Below are 17452 nucleotides of genomic sequence, written 5' to 3' on the forward strand. Positions count from 1 at the left end.
AGTGTAATTGGAAGTCTCAAAAAGCAATTACATTAAAAGCATTCTGCAGTGAATCAACTAACTACCCGTTTGTCCACGAGCCTCTCACACCAGCCGCAGCGCTGGCAGATGGGGCTGGATTTCCAGGACCTGCGCACGGAGCTGAGCATGGAGGGAGGCTTCACGTACAGGAACAACACAACAGCTTCCCCCTGGAAGGAACAGGGGTTTGTTAGTTATCACAAATGCTCCTCCCTCCTCAAGTCCTTCAACACCATCCCACTGAGAAAGCAAACAAGCAGCAGAGAGCAAGCCTGCTGAGCCAGGGAAAAAAGGATGTTAGTGTTTGTTTACTATTCAATTAAAATTTGAGATGTCACAACCAATAAAAAATACATTCCGGTTCTAGAAACCCCTAAATCTTATGTGACCTATGCCTTGCAAGGCACAATAAAAAAAAAAAAAATATTTACATGATAACTTCCCTTTTTTTCCCCCTGCCTCTGCACTGTGTGCAGCACAGCTGGGCTAATCCCACTTCCACTGCGCTGTATTCTGACCTCCTTAAACAACCCCATGCTAGGATGTTAAAACACTCTAATCTATAAATAATGTATTCCTCTCATCCAGCAATGGATTACCGGGCCATAAAACTCACTGGAACACACCGCACAGTCGCCAGTTTAACAAAACAATACTGAGAAAGACTTATCAGTAGAGAGTCGTCCTCTTTCTTGCCGAATTCTTTTAAAGATTTGACACCACCATTACCTTTGCATTGAATTTTTCTTTTTTAATAAATTGTTTAGCAGCTGGTATTTTATTCTGGTGACCTCTTCCCCACACACACCAAAGACCCTTTATATTTTTGTGCTATTACTCCTCACAGCATGGCAAAAGACCAGCACCGGCTAACTAATCAGAGCGAAAGTGCAGGGGGAGCGATAAAGGGCTCGCTGCTGCCATACACCCCGGGGCCTCGACACACACAGTGAGGCCACACTTTAGACTCAAGCCAGTCTGTTGCCCCAAGTGGCGAGCTTCCATTTCTGCCCCCCCATCCTCCTGCCCCAGCTTCTGGCAGGAGGATGCCCAGGCATTCACTGGACCCTGTGCTGGGCCAGTCCAGGATACTTATGCTGCAGGAAACTATCCGTATTTTCCTCGGGGTTCATTTTCAGACAGCCATTACCTACAACTCAAGCCATAATGTGTAACTTCATTTAAAGAGAAATGAGCCTGCTCAGAAGACCGATGTTTAATAGGCTTGCTCCCAGTGCTGCGATGGTGCAAAATCAATGTCTCTCCTATGCCACGGACGCCAGCATGAGTCCTACCACTAATTTCCCAGAGCAAAAGCATAAGGCTCGAGCAAACGCTTAAATGATGCAAATTTGCGGTTTGGCAGATTTTTTCCAACAGGAATTCTGGAAAAATAAAGTGTTTCTGCCTCAAAACAAGTTGGAACCCCCTTAAAAACAGAAGTGCATCCTTTAAAGAGCAAGTTCCCCTAGGAAGTGTAACTAGGCACACCACACTTCGACACTGGATTCCTTAGCTCTGTTTGCCGTGATTAACACAGCAATTTTCCACACATTTTTTGTAATGCACAGATCACTTTTAACTCCGAAAGGATTGGGGAAAAACAAGCAACCCACCAACACCCACAAAACCGGCTTCTTTCGTTCCACTGCACTAATCACATGTGAAAATTTAAATCACTCCCGCAATATGAAAATGCCGTCAAAGGAATTAATAGCCACCTTGACAATGGGTTTCTGGTACATTAAATGAAACAATTAAAGCACTAACATTTCCAACAGCTACAGCGTGACTTAATTCCCCCAAAAAGGTATGCATTATACGTTGCCTCTGCACGGGAGGATTACTCATGGCTGATGGGTTGCAGCGCAGCTCTGAATCAGGTCTGAACCTTGCCCGTCAGAAAGCAAGCCCGTGCCCCTCAGGAAGCAGAAGCCATATCCGACATTTCTATAGCAGGCCTGAAGACAGCGGGTCAGGACAGCGAGCCAGCCCGGCGAGCCGGCCCCTCGACAGCAGCCAGCTGCTAGGGGAAGAGCAGGCCTGGGAGACAACACTGCCTGCTTGGTTGTTAGCCCTAATGCTTAGTCACAGTAATTGCAGGGCCAGGGCTCTGTACTCATATTTCCTGTCACCAACCCAAGAATTAGGCAATTTAGATTTAAAGATAGTAACCGGTATATAAAATAACTTGATAAGCGATTGCAGAAGTAACTAGGAGAAAAATGAGCAACCCGATACGGAAAAGCTTCCTCCAGCCCCTGCTGCTGCAGTGTTATCAGATCTTCGGGGAGCACAAGACCCCACCAAACCCAGCCTTCCCGTCCTCACTGAAAAGCACGGCAGCATTGCCCTTCACAACGTTTCAGCTTTCCCCACCTCGCAGAAACACCTAACAGAGCTCAATTCAAGTTGAAACCTTTCACAGGGCTCATTTTCAACAATTAAAGAGCGTGGCAACCTGTAATTACTGAAAATAAAGCCAGACAGCTGGAGAAGGGAAGCATCTTTAGTAAGTAACATGATACTACATTTTCTCTCTCAGGGAATTTAGCTATTAAGTCCCCAGCTCCCATTCAATCAGTTTGAGCTCTGGGTGTCTGCAATGAACCCGGTGTGCTTCTGCTACCTGCGAGCAGCACAAACCCTGGAAAAGCAAACAACACTTGGCAACCTGATTAAACGCGACTCAGAGAAAGCAACACCTCCATTCCTGCTGGGGAAAGACAGAAGTTAGGAGAGGAAAGCCATACGGGGCTTCCCACACGGCGTCTTAGACAATATGACGACGCTACACCCCACAAACACGTTTTCCCAGCTTTAGCTGAGCTTCAGCTGCTCTCATTTCCCCAGCCCCGCACACACAATGCAAGCAAAAGTTAATGTCATTCATGAAGTAGCTTACCGCTCATCATCAACAGCACAAACATCTTTGCCTGTTCTATTTCCCAAGCCCCGGCTGCCTGTAAGAGAAAGGAGGAAGCGCCAGCGTTTCATTCCCCTTCTGCTTCAGAGTGGGTGTAACTTGTTAAGTTTCATCCTAAGATGAGATGGGTCAATTGGGTGTGTTTGAAGGTTTGGGTTTTTGCCATCCCTCCCTCCCTCTTTTCCTCCCTCCCTCCCTCTACTGATTAATTCCTCCTGTCACAGGCTTCAGACGAGCTGCCACTCAGTCCCGCTGGCTCCCGAAACCTGAATTCCTAAGGACACCCCTCCGGGGTGACTTTAACTCACCAGCCTGACACGCTGCGAGAGGAGCCAAGAATTAAAATACCCAGTCAACCCACAGAGGCGACTTGTACATCAGCTACGTGTGAACCAGCCGCGTGGTCCCCTTCCTCACGCTGCTAAAATGCGTCGTCCTTGGCATTTCATTGCATTTTCAGTGCGCAATTCACCAGCAAGATATAAAATAAAAAACTTCTGACCTACTCTGTACTTTTTGCCACTGCCCTCGACTCCTGTATGTCCCAGAGGATTTCTCCCTAGGTACATATCTGGACGGTGCTTCTGTAAGAGGACACGCATTCAAAACTCACAGGCAATTGCCTCCCACCAAGCTGTCCACGGGTGCAAAAGCGTTTGCAGGATCAGGAACTACAAGGATTTAAAAATTACTCATAGATCTGGTTTTACTTAATTCACTACTTCCACGTAACTGTCTCTGGATTAGGATTTGAGCAGGATTGCCCTCAAGACCAGGGTTGGTTAATGGTTGCTATAAATAAGAAATACCAATACAAAACCTAAACCATCTGTGTTTTATCCCCCAACTTCCCCCACCTTGACTCTGCACCATTTATATGGGAGAAGAAAAACAGGTATCAAACTATTCTCAGAATGAAGTAGAAAACAGTAAATATTTTTTACAAACAGAAATCAAATTAATTAACAAATTGACATTTACAACTCTGTGATACTTCAAAAATACAGAGTATTAAGCAATAACCATATCCTTGCAGGTCTGCCCTCTGCAACCCAGCAATGACCACGAATTGGGAAAAGGACAAAACCATTAGGAAAAGAAAAAAATAAAATGGCAAAAGGCATGTGCAGGAGCCCAGTTCTCCCACAGGGTTATACACGCTGTTGTGTGACTGCAGCGATTAAATAGCTGTAGTGAGGCTGTGGTGCTCCACACGCCCAGGTGCTACGGATGCTGGAGAAGAGGATGGGAGGAGATGACTCTATTTCGGGCCAGCCAGAGACGAGATAGTTGGAGAAGTGATTTGATGCAGCACAATCATTCTTACGCACCCCATTATCAGAAACAGGCGCGCAAGCTGAGTTTCCTGGTACAGCAGTCAGTTTTAGCCCACTTCAAACAGCAGGTTTGGCTTAACTTTACATTCAAGTACTTGCAGCATCAGATGTTTCTGATGTATCTGCCCACGCTTAGAAAGCACCAGGTCCCCCTGTGACTGCAGGCACTGCTGATAAGCACTGGAGTCCCACCTTGACAGCAGGAAAGGGCTGAAGGAGGGATGGGACCAGACGCACCGTTTGGACTAGAAAGCCCTGAAACAATTGATCCTTAGCGTTGCCGTTAATTTAAACATCAAATGAGCACAGCCAACAGCTGCTATTTGCAGGCCAGGCAGGAGAAACAAAGGGGGGAGAGCCCAGGGGAGCAGACCGCCCCCTCCAGAAGTTTTCTGCGCCAGTAACTAGCAAACCCCGAGCAAGCGAGCAGGTTTGGCGAGCCGTGAGTGACTCAGAAGGCGACGGGGGGCGGGGGGGCTGCTGCTACCTGCCTCCGGGTTCACTCGGGCACAGCCAGCACTCGCCATCTTCAACCCATTCAAACAGCCCGACAGGCAAAGCCGCGTTCAGCTCCAACGCCACCCACCCTTAATCGCTCCCATCAGAACAGCTTCGCCATTACATGGAAACCAATGTGTACATATACACAGGCGTGCATGCACACAAGCTCCCATAGATACAAAGCAATTACGATCCAGTCCTAAAGGAGGAACATATATGCTTACTATGACAGATCGCAAGTGATTGTCTGAAGCATTTTTCAGCTTAAGAGGACGAAAAGGAGGCACACCCTTTTGCTGCCAGCATTAGGTCGATTTGCATTCTGTCACGGCAGTTTGGGGCATCTTTTCCTCCTGGTTCACTGTTACCTACAGCAAATCCTTGGCATGGCCGGGACTCCCAGCAAAACTTGAACTACATGTGCCCCCCTCCCTGTAAGAGCTGCTTTCAGAAAGCTTCAGACAACCAAGTCATAAATCAGCAAGTCCCAAGTCGGTCTGACCACTGGTGGATTTTAAATCAGTGTAGATGGATAAAAGAAAAGCACTGATTTCCCCTTCCCATCATAACCCATAGCACTGGAATAAGAAACGGCAAGTAATAAATAGCAAGACTGACGTATGGAGAGAGATGCACAGAAGAATTACAGGTGCCATCACGTAGCTAAGATCTAGTGGTTTTGTAGATACAGCACTTGATTTGGTTGATCTGGTTGTTGCTGCAATCCTCAGGAGGGGCTGGAGGGAGAGACAAGGGAAGCCTTCTCCACACCTGTGTACGAGCCAACCCACCCTCCTCCAAAGCTTTGCTGAGAAACGAGATGACAGGCCTTCGGGGAAGCCTGGCTGGGGCAAGCGAGCTGCCGTGGTCCGGGCTGCAGAGAGCAGGTGGCCCCAGCCACTTAGGGAAGGTGCGGAGCGGCCGGCTGACAACAGCCTCGCCAAGAGCCCTCCCGGGCAGCGCTGCCGCGGCTTGTCAGCTCACGCCTGCCCGCTGCGGGAGAACAGGCATTTCCAGGCCCCGGCCCCGTCACCCCAGCTCGGCTGACGCATTTGGATACACGCCTTTTGATGTGGGCTTCCTCTGAAGGTGTGCAAGCCAACTTATATAATTCTTAATGCTCTCCTGCACTAAGCGATTAGTGAAGACCTACCGAAACCTGTTTTCAGACAACCTAGCATATTCTGCCCAAAACGGGCTGGAGACAACCAGGACAGCTGCTGTGCTGGCCGACTGCTGAGCTGGCTGACTGGAGGGAACGTCACCTCCAGGAGCTTGAAGAAGTGGCCATCAGCTAACCCCTGCGGCTGGAAGAGGACACGCATTTACCCTCCCCTTCTCAGCTGAATAAAGATGACACCACTGGGAAAAGCCCCTTTTTCTTCCAGCATCAGCAGGACAAATTCCAGCAACCCTCCAGGAGTCCCAAGGCTCTCCCAAATACCCAGCAGAAATGTGGAGATCCCTCCTCAGAGCCCGGAGGAGAAAGGTCCCCTCAACGTGACATGGTCCACTGCAGGACAGCACCTCCTCGGTTGTGAAAGGAGGGGAGAGGGACTCCCATCAGACACAAGCCAAGTCTGTATCCTGTGTAAAGGTGTATTTATCAACCCTAATTAACATCCCAGGCTTCTCACACCCTGGCACACCTGCTAATTAGCACACATGAGTTAATATCATTTTAACAATAGATTATCACTTTGGGCAGAAAAATGGTTGGAAGTCACTTCAGTACAGTGACTCACCCTGAGCACAGCACCAAGGTAAGATGTGAAGAGGATCAGCCATGCTTGCACAGGGCTACGCAGACCATATCTCTTTAACCACGGCTTACTTTGCAAAGCCAATGTGCTTCAAAAATTCATGATTGTATCTGTCCTATTTTCCACCCGCACAAACAGATCGCCTTGGAGAAGCGTCCTGTTTCCATCCTCCAGACAACTGGAGCCACTCAGGTCTTTCTTCAAGTCCTTATAGCCATGGTGGAGTTGCTAATGGTCCCAGCCACTGTGATTACAGCCTGCTTTGGTCAAGCATGTTTAAGGACATGAGCCAGGGCCCACCAGGCACTTACCATCTGCCAGGAACGACCTCAGGGGAAGACCAAGGTGCTGATGCCCAACGCCAGTTTCGGTGCTACTCCAAACGTCCCATAACCACAGACCAATCTGGTGGCGCAGGCAGGCACCCTGGCACACATTACTGCAGTATTACACTCCTTTTTCACACAGCACTGGAAACTACAGCCCTACAAACGCAACCTAGGCTTCAAAGTTCAAGCTGACTCTTGCACTTCACTGTGGATGATACGGCCAAGCTGTGCACTGGCTTTCACCCTGGTAACCCCCCCTCCCCTGGAAGCAACACCCACACTTGTGCCTGTGCAGCCTCATGTATCTGGCAGGAGGGACTGTGACTGAGAATACTGCTAGAGCAAAGGGTTGTCTATGTGTACGTGGGGACACAGTTTGGCTTGAGCCATCTTATATTCAGTGATAAATTGAGGAAGAAAGTTGACTTAGGCTGCATTATTTTTTTTTTAAGCCTCAGCTTTCAAACTGGATCTCTGTGATGTAGAAGCTCACAAGAGGGCACTGGTGGAAAACCATCACACCAGAATCACTTCCACCCCCTCAAATTGATGTTTAACGCTGCCTGCCTTCACTTTGTCCAATAAAAACCTGCAAACCAACCCTTGACAATTAAAGAACGTTAACACTATGAAAAATTATACTAGATTGAATGTATGCATACTCCCTGTTATCAGAAAGATTTTCTCAGCCTCATGTTTCTATTTGGGATTAGGAAGGGAGCTGTGAAAGGCAGGTATTGTTCAGCACAAATAGTTCCCTTTCAGCCGCTACAAAAGTGAGCTAATGAACTACAGGGGTTTTTTTTCCCCTTTGGAGAGGTCAGCAGATATATCAACTCATGGGAAAACTGATCCCTGTTGTTACACTGCAAGGGTAGTTGAAAAAGGTTTCTAATGAGCTACAGGGAGTGGATGCTGGCGATGAGCCAGCACCCTTGCCTGCAAAACCAAGACGAACGACTCTGGAGCAAGTACAAGTTAAAATTTAAGGCTTGCATTTCATCGTGCTGCTTGTGGCTGGCAGTTCTCGCACCGACTTTGCAGCACATATGCAGGCACATTGCTCGCAGACACTCGGCGCACGTAACTTCACAGGCAAAGGTAGGGCTCCTTCTCTTTACTGGGACCATCCAGGTGCATGCAGGTACACTACACAACTCTGGGTATACAGGATTAATATCTATAGAAGAGGCCTGCTTCTAGTGATCTAGTCTCAAGAAAATACCTGCAGTGGCAAAGCTCTTCTGGACATGCACACAAGCACACGCACGCACACATACCCCAAGTTGCTACAAGCTTCTGCACCTCCCCAGCACCAGGATGGTTTTATAGGGTCGTGTGGCTGCGCACGGTGGCTCCAACCCAGCTCCCCCTGACCAGAGAAATGGGTACCGCTGCGACACCCCACGTTGCACAAGCCTCGCAGCAGCACCCGTGAACCCGTTCGGTCCTTACCGCAACTGCCGCGTGGCGCAATGATAAGCCGGAGTTTAACAAAACAGGGACTGTTTCCTTTTTCGATGAGAAGGCTCGAGGAGGAACATTTTATTCAAGACCTCTAATCCAAACACCTCCTCTTGTTTCTTTGAAAGAAACTAGGTGGTAGCTGCTGTCATTTTCATGCTGCGTTCTGACACGCTTCCACCACATCCCTGCCAATAGTTTTAATTTCGTTGGAAAAATCAGCTAAAAGTGAGAGTGACAAGCTGTACGCTGGTGATGATGCTGTCAAATGGTGGATGTCGTAGGTTTACGTTAGTTGTCAAAATTTTTCAGCACTAAAAATAGGTATCACACGCTTTTGGATTCACCGCATTGAAGTATCAAACATACAGGATATTCACACCTTCAAAAGAGCCCAAAACCACTCAAAGACAGGTAAAACCAGCAATATGTGACGTACAGCAAAGGTCTCTGAGCATTATTTATTTTGAGGAGGAAAAACAACACACTGCCATATGAAATCTCCTATCAGCTCTGGCCAAAGCAAAGACAAGATGCTGCATACAACATGAAATACAGCAGCACAATATGGGATGCAAACACACGGAAAGACAGACAGAAAGACAGACAGACAGAAAGACAGACAGACATCTTTAGAGGAGAAGATAAAAAAATTCTGCATCCTGTTATCCCAGCTCTTGGTCCAGATCCCACTGAAAGGGAGGGCAGAGATCTTCCCGTGGCAGCTCCTGCTTTCCCGCCTGCCATCCCTCACCTGCCCTTGCCCAGAGCCGTGAGCCTGGAGAGGGATAGGGAAGCCCAGGGAAAACAAGTATGTTGCCAGAGGGCTGACAGTTCCATTCGAGGGATGACTTCTCCCCAGGCAGCAACCCGCCAACAGACACCGACCAGGCAGCAGGTTACCAAAGGGGACATTGTTTTTATGGGTAAGATGGCATAGGGAGGGGAAGAGAGACCATTTACAAACCAAATCCAGCTTGCTTATTCCCTCTGAGTCACTGAGATGACTAGCACAGGTAGAGTTGTCCCTATATTAGGCCAATATTTATAGCAGAAAGAAAATGAAGCATAAGGAATTACTAATTAGATGTTATCGTAACACTGTGTAGAACTGAAGTAGCACTCCAATGTGCTTTATAAATAATTAGCAAATTAACTTTCACAATATCCCTGTGAGGCAAGTATTATCCCCACCTTCTGCACGGCCAAGCGGAGAGTGAGTGGTTTGCTCCTGGCCACAGTCCTTGAGCAGAGGCAGGATCACAACTGATGCCCTGGTCCCCTGTCACTAACACCTGGTCTGGGCATGGCCTGCTCACACAGGGTGAAATCCTGACTCAAAACACTCTTGTGTTAAGTTAGCCAGAGCACCTGACCTGCCATCTATGTTTTTATGCCAACGGTGAGAGGACAGAAGATACCTGTCCCAGTATAAAGCCCAACAATACTGAAAAAAGCATGGTGGCACAGTTGGCTTAAAGCTACCAAAGTCCATGCTGCTGCCTTAAGGAGAGACCTCACCCTACAGCCACGCGCTCCCCTCCGGGCACACATACCGGTGCTCATGGCAGGCCGGTGGCTTGCTGGTTCAGGGGACAGCTTGGGGTGAAAACTGGCTCCACTGGAGGGGGGGGGGAGGGGGGGAAGGCAAAGTTTGGGCAGGTGGGTTCCCTGATCCGTCCAAGTGCACAACTAACTGAGCACAGGGATGGACATCGAAGAAGAAGAGGGAACTGGAAGCCCTCTGATTACATCTCCTGGATCATCAGACCATGAGCCACACTGCTCCTCTCTCCTAGACCTCTGCTCAGTCCAGCAAGCGGGGGCTCCTTGGTTATCATCCCAGCCCCACACAACTCCACGCACTGGCCCGAGCTGCATTTTTCCAATTCCTTGCCACTGGGATGAAACGCACTTGCAGCCATGAACTCAGGGCCCGAATTCAGGAATCCAGGGCTGACTGAGCAGCTGACCACACGTTACCTGGCATGGGCACGACTCCTTTCACTCTAGGGATAAATTCCAGCTTATACCAGCATGAGACCAAGACGCAGCCTCTTCCCTTGCTTGCAGGAGGAGCACAACAGACGACAAACCAAAGCCCAAAGTTTTGTTCAATGGCTCAGTCACTCCCACTCTCCCCAGAGGAGGTGCCTTCTCACAGCTCATGGAGAAACCTCTTCACAGCCACAGAGCTGGGGGGGGGAGGCCAGGTGGCAGAGACTGCACCAGCCACAGATGGCTCCCCACCATCCCCACCCATCCCTCCCACCCTGCCTGAGGAGACCCGCAGCCCTTGGCTCTGCCATCCTTCCCCCAGAGCACCCCCTGCCCTGGCAGCCGGAGGGGCACAGCCAGCAGGGACAGCGCTGCCTGCTCCCTCCAGCGCTCACCCACCTGTTGGGTGGAGAAAGGCTGACCGCAAGCACATGCAGGCGAGTCCCCGTGGGCTCCTCGTGTTGGGGACATGAACTGGGGGGGAGAAGTCCCTCCACCCCCAACAGATCTAAAGAAAACAACTCTGAGGCCCTTTCCAGACTTAGCCAGGAAGCAAACTGAGCATGCAGCTTCAAGCATGGACTACAAACATCTGCCAACTCCACTGGCACAACAGAAAGCACCCTTCCAGTATTTCTTCTGTGTGTGCAGTGCTTCCCTGTGCATCCAACTCTCACCTTACACCAGAGCAAGCGGGCTACCACAAGTGCCCTTGCTCCCTCCCACCCAGTTTTTTATTGAAGACAACGACCACGGCAGCATCAATGCTGTCCGCACACACACCCCGTCTTGTCACTGCCACCCCCGCCCTCACGGTGCAGAGGTGATTGGCACATCCAAAGCCAAGTCACTTTCTCAACAGCTCGCTGTCAAGCAGTGGGAGCAGGCAAGTCAAGGAAGGGGAGCAATCCAGCTGACAGGACAGGCAGGAGAACGAAGAGTCACAGAGGCGGACACACGCACTCTGCTTCTCCAAACTCTCCACAAAAGCATGCAGTGAAGTCAAGGATGCTCTTGCACAGCTGCCTGCACAGCCCAAAGCGGGCTTTGGGAACGAGACCAGCTTAGAAAGCTCCTGCTGCAAGCCCTCACGATACCTTCCCCCCGCTGGCCACGCTGCAGACCACCGGACAGATCCAAACTAAAGGCACAGTTTCTCCATCAGCTGGTCCTCCCCGTGAAGTACTCTGAGATCATCACAGAAAGAAACAGTACAGAAGCATAAACTGCTGCTATTATTTTCTGCCGGATGCATGTTAAGAAAGTAGGCAGACCTGCATCTATTTTAGACATGCTGCATAAAAATAAAAGATGCTGGTTGACTGCGCGTGTTTTTATTTTCAGAAAACAATCTCCAACTTACTTCTTCTCTTCTTTTCAAATCTTTACAGCCAGACGGTAAAAAATTCCCCTCAATGTCACCTCAATGAAAAGCCCCCCCAACCTGGTTTCAACCTCCCCAGACCAGAGCACAACACAGGATTCACATCATTCAGTTAATACCTCTCTCCCGGGGGGGCCCAGACCTGACAACCCTCACTCACAGCCTGACCCAAAGCCCTCTGAGGTGAGCAGAGATCTTGACTTCAGGTTCTGCCCAGAAGGCCATCACCACTGACTTTCACAGGATGACTTGAGGTTATAAACGCTGTTTTTTAAAAGGGAAAAAGACCTCTAAAGTAGCTAGAACAAGTTGTGCTGGCAGGGAGGGCTAACACAACAGGACTTGCCATCCCCAAGAGGTCTCACAGAGATTTAAGGAGATACGGCTCTCTGGTTTATGTCTTAGTGCCTTCCCTTTTTCTCCTTTTCCAATTAACTTGTTCTAGCTACTTTAGAGGTCTTTTTCCCTTTTAAAAACCCACCATCAATTTATTCCACTGAAAGACAAACACAATTTTATCAGAAAGTACATGCTATTTTTCTACTTTTCCTATTTGTACTCCCCTCCCCCACTGCCAGGACACACCTTCTCATATAACTGTATTACTGTCTACTTGTTTGCCAGGGCTGTGCTCCTCAAAATGAACAAAGCTTTAATTTCAAGGCATAGTTTGTGTCCATCTATGATCTCTGTCAGGCTTCCATATTGGTGGTGCCCATGCCAAGTCTGGGTACACCATGTTACAGTGGTCATGAAGTGAATCACCGGCAGTTTTGTCTGCATATACAGAGACCTTCACTGTGAAGATGCTCAAGGTGAAAAGTGAAGTGGGATCATGTTTTCTAGAGAGGCTGCGCAGGCTCCATCCTTGGAAGTTTTCAAGACCTGCCTGGAAAAGAGCCCTGAGCAGCCTGGTCTGGTCCCAGAGCTGGCCCTGCTTTGGACAGGGGGTTGGGCTGGAGACCCCCACGTGTCCCTTCCCACCTGAGCGACTCATTGACCCCAGGCTCAGGGGCACCCTCCCAAACACTGATCAATCAAATGCCCAGGACAATGCCTGGCAGAGAGGGCAAAACTCCACATCAAGAGGAGATGAGCCTTTCATCAGTGTTGGGTCCACCCAGCTACGCTGTCTTGAAGCTTCCTCACAGCTTGTGGAAGGGTTTGATCCAGTCAAACCATGCCCATGGCTGTGACCGCTGGATCCTCCTCCTTCTGCACTTTCTGCCAAACACGCCTACCAACCTAGCTATAGGGCCAGCCACAGCACCCCCAACCCGTTTCAATCCAATGGAGCTGAAGACACGCTTAAGCAAACAGGTCTCTGCTAAATTGGACGACACTGAGTGCCGAAACAGCAGAAGCACTCACGAAAACGGTTTCACCAGCAAACCTGAAAGCTGCTGACTTCCAACAGAGGTTTATAGTACTACCCAGTGGCAGCAGGATGGCAACCTCCTGTGAGTCCATAGCAGTCTGCAGAGCACACCTCTATCTACACCCTCGTTCCCAACTCACAACTGAACAAATTTGGGGGCTTTCTATACATAGCTGGAGGCCAAGAGCAAAGCATGGCAGAGGCATGCTAAGATAGGATAGTATTGAGAAATGCCACTGGTGCATTTTGCTTTGAAAAGCATCAAAATTACAAAAAATTATTCAGACTACCTTTATTAAGAAAACAAGAAACTGAGAAGCATGACCAGGAAACGCTGTTTAAAAGCGGGCTCTTTTTCATGGTTAGCAGGCAAGGAAAGGAGGTGCAGAACAACAGCAGGAGAAAAGCATGAAACAACTGGGAGTGTCTTCTCCGAATTGCAGTTCGAAGTCTTTGGCTTCCTTTTGATACCGGTAAATTTAAAAGAAAATAAAGAGTCTCCAAATCTTGTTCCAAACTACTATTTGGAAGAAGGCCACAGCTCATTACGGACAAAGCAGGCAAAGAGTATAAGGTTTGTGATACTCGAACAACGGCCCTGCTCCTACAAGCCCACTCCTGAGTAATTGCAAACCGGTGGCAACAATGACAGACAATACGTACACAGGTATACACAGGTATACATTCATGGTGTTAAATGCTCACCTTTGGAAGACCTGCATTAAGGTCTGACCTGAGCCTGCAGCTTCTAACTCCACTGCCACTTGACCTTGCCTTTATACTTGCACAAATGTGTTTTTGAACACTCAGAGATGCATAATTTCTCTGAGTGATCCCTAAGACTAAGAGTTCATATACAGATTACCTTCTTAAGCAAGCTCAAGGGCAAAGACCTGGTCTCTTTTACTGGCAAAAGCCTCAGACTCTGAACATCATAATTGTTCTAGAACTGCTGATTAGTTTTCCTCATTTGTACTCCCCCCCCCCTTTTAAAGTCCTGCCTGTTCCTTTTATTTCTTATGAGGCTTTTCAGTATTCGTCTGCTACTTGAACATTAAAGCCTGATCTGTGATTAAACACAACATTTGGGAGGCGGACTGCAATGCTGCCTGCTGTCACTGTTCCAACTGTAAGAAGCTCTGGGAGATATCAGCGTATCAGGGCAGATCCTTCTCTGCATAAGTCTGTGCAACCAAAGTTATTTCTCACCCTCTTCTACACCCACGCCCCCCAGAAAACCCTGATTAATACACAGTGGGATAGCTGCATGGTATCAATAGTGGTGGGTTTGTATTAAAGTGGCAATAAATAGGGCAACGGCATGGAGAACATAGAAATACGTTGCAGAGCAATAAAATAGTTCAGTTTCATCAGTTGCATTAATTGCACAAAAGCAGTAATCAGAGATTGGATGCTTAAGTATGTCAAGAATGCTGCACTCAGTAACTGGAAGAAATCACTTTTATAACTTGGCCTACTTCCCCCACTGTAGCCACACTCAGCAGATAAGGGAACTCTTCAAACTTAAATGACCATGTTCCATATTTCAGGGCTCTGTGAAAACCAGCTGAGCTATCTGGAGGCCAGCCGAGGTCAGGCCAGCTGAAGCCAGGCCAGCACAGAGGGTGTGATCACCGGTCTTCTCGCGCGTTTCAATGACACAGTCAGCCGCAGGAAAAGGGAGCCTCCTACATCAGCCACGGATGAAAGTCCTGAAGAGAACCCTGCAAAAGCAGAATAAAAAGCACAGAAGGCCTCAGGTCTCCTGCACTCTTCCCATTAGGTGACGGTGCCGCATGAGTGATACAGAGCCTCTCCAGGGAGATGCCTCCTCTTCTTTACTCTCCACCCAACTCTCAGCATGGATCTCTGGCTCATCCCTAAAGCAGGTATCTCCTGGGACATCATCTTGCAGGACACAAGTGAAGAAGCTCTAAAATCCACAGCAAAAAAGCACAACCCCATAGCTGGCAAGGAAGGGTTAATCAAGGATGTCCACCTATCACTGGGCTTTGGAGTGAAGGATCCTAATGACACGGATTGCTGAGGCCATGAGAGCAGTAAACAGGTTCCAAGACACCTCCTTTCTCCTCAAACCTCCTCAAAAATGACACAGACAGATGATGCAGAAGGGCAGAGACCAAAGAGCAGGGAGCCCCAGCTGTACGTGCCCTAGAACAGGGAAAGCAGGGGCAGACCTCTGAGTGTGGTTGCATATTTGTGCAGTTACAACACTTGAGAAATTATTCATTGCAGGCAGCATACAGATGCATAGTTCAGAAGCAGGATGCACTAAAGCACTCAGAGAGACACCCATGTCAGAAGCAGGGTGCTGTGAGCAGAGGATGCGAATGCTGCAGAACAAGCAGCAGCCTCTTACAAGCAGGAGCCCTCTCCGCGGCAGCTCAGTGCCCGAGACCTCAGGTCAATACCAGGAGAATCAGGAAGACTGGTCCAAAGTACACCGTGGAGAGGTCCAAGCTTTGCAAAATGTTTCATTAAACTGTTTCCCTCTCTTCTATCAGCCTTCAGAGTCCAAAAGCGCTGGGAAATGGCTGGCTTCCCAGTACTGGGATAAATTGTCCCAATGCACTGGCAAGGAGAGATCGGAGACAGTGGTAGGAAGCACCAGGCCGCAAGAGAAGTCTTCCCCTCCATGTCAAAGCTTCCAAGGAACATCGCTCATGAACTAAGAAAAACTGGCTCTGCACAAGAGGAAATCCTGTTGAAGTTGTGCTCCATGGGCTGCCCATGACCTCTACTTCTCCCTTTTGCTCTCGTTAAGCAAGGTGCAGCAAAGCCTTTCAGGCAGCCTCAGAAACTGCCTGTCACTCCTCAGCAAAAGACTTAGCCACAGGATTGACTTTAGACACCTGAAAAACGCCCTTGATTTTAACCAGAGCTCTGGTACCTGCTTAAAGCTGATCATCATCCTTATAGGATTTTGCTACATAGGAGTGAATGGTGACATATCTTTACTTCAACAGGCACCGAAAGCTGGGGAGACTGCTGCTAACTAGCACTCTGGTGCAACTGAGCAGTCAGAGGTTCTGCGAGATAATAAAGAAACATGCCAAAGGAAATGTAGGTGGCTGTATCCACCCTAGCACCTTTCAATTCATCACACCGAAACTTCATTAATTAAAATAAGGATGTGCACTAGCCACAGCACACCTTCACTGTTAAGTCAACTAGAGCAGAGCTTGCAGTAAAGGACAGCAAGATCTCTGATGCACCTGTATTAAATGCAGTGTCTCCAAGCTGGGCTTTCAGTCAAAATCAATGTATTCAGGGGCTGCTATGGCTATGGCTGTAATTTCACACATCATCTGAGCCATCTCTTCCCCACCAAGAGGGGAAGGATGTGCACTGTTGGCCAACAGCACCCCCAGGCAGCCACTTGCTCCCCATCCCTGCCCCTCCTCACCCCACTTAAAATACTCCACATCAGGGCTGGCAAGTTCTGCCCACGCATTTCCACCTCTGGTCAGCCACCAGCCCTCTTCTAGCACCCCAAGCTCACAAAACACAGCTGGCCAAAAAACCACATTTTTATTTTCTGGCCATTTTGGCTCCCTGAACTTGCTTACTGTGCAATCAGGAAGGCACCTGTGCCGCTGCAAGGAGAGGAGCAGGAACACATGGCCCTGATTAAAAGGATATCTCAAGCTCAGAGCCGTGCCTCCACCACTCGGCAGCAAAGCACGGCAGGGAAATGGGGCCGGCTTACGGCTAACTGGGCAAAGGCTACACGGTTTATATACTGCAGTGCACAGTTTATATACTGGATCAGTACCTTGGTCTGATTTGCAACCACCCTGACAATGCAGCTGTGTGACAGGGTGGGATGCTCCAAGCTGGAAATGCTGAAGACTTGCTCTTATAAAACCCAAGCCACACACAAGCATGAAAATGTCACACATAGTATTCCCCTTCCCCCCCAAAAAAAAAAAAAGAATTAACTTTTGGGTTTGCCATGAAAGGTGCAACAGCCTTCAGAGCAGCAGCCCCTTTGACATTAGTCAATACTTGATATGATGAAATGGGAGAGAAGGGAAGAGAATGAAGAGGAAACCTTTCCCTTTTTTTTTTTTAATTAAGATGCACTGTCAGTCTATATCCTCAATAAATGTCTGTGCATCTCTTTATAACATAAATGTCAGCCTTGTGGTGGATTGGAACCTCGGGATTACTGCGCTGGCAGAATTAACGTATTAGACATAAAAACCATAACATTTCATTATCCATTGTAAACTGCATGTGCTTTCACTCTAGGGAAACTGGAAATATCACCCAATTTCACTGTCATTTTCTGTTAACTGACTGTTCTGCCATGCATTCGCATACTGGA

General features: G+C 48.5%; 1 protein-coding gene across 10 annotated transcripts in view; it reads right to left on the reverse strand.

The window, feature by feature from the left end:
• Positions 1-17452, reverse strand: part of TIAM1 (TIAM Rac1 associated GEF 1) — a 189059-nt gene that overhangs the window by 113844 nt on the left and 57763 nt on the right. For 7 of the 10 annotated variants that reach the window (XR_012996549.1, XM_076352828.1, XM_076352820.1 and 4 more), the window contains exon 1: positions 2927-3033. The exons of 2 other annotated variants lie outside the window; for them this stretch is intronic. Coding sequence is in view for 6 of the 8 variants with exons in the window: in XM_076352828.1 (XP_076208943.1) it covers positions 2927-2951 (25 nt within the window). In the remaining 2 variants the exon portion in view is untranslated. Of the gene's footprint in view, positions 1-2926; positions 3034-8332; positions 8393-17452 lie in introns of those variants that run through there. One more of the 10 variants, XM_076352802.1, reaches the window with a different exon arrangement.

This window comes from Aptenodytes patagonicus, chromosome 1, assembly GCF_965638725.1.
Source record: "Aptenodytes patagonicus chromosome 1, bAptPat1.pri.cur, whole genome shotgun sequence".
NCBI lineage: Eukaryota > Metazoa > Chordata > Aves > Sphenisciformes > Spheniscidae > Aptenodytes > Aptenodytes patagonicus.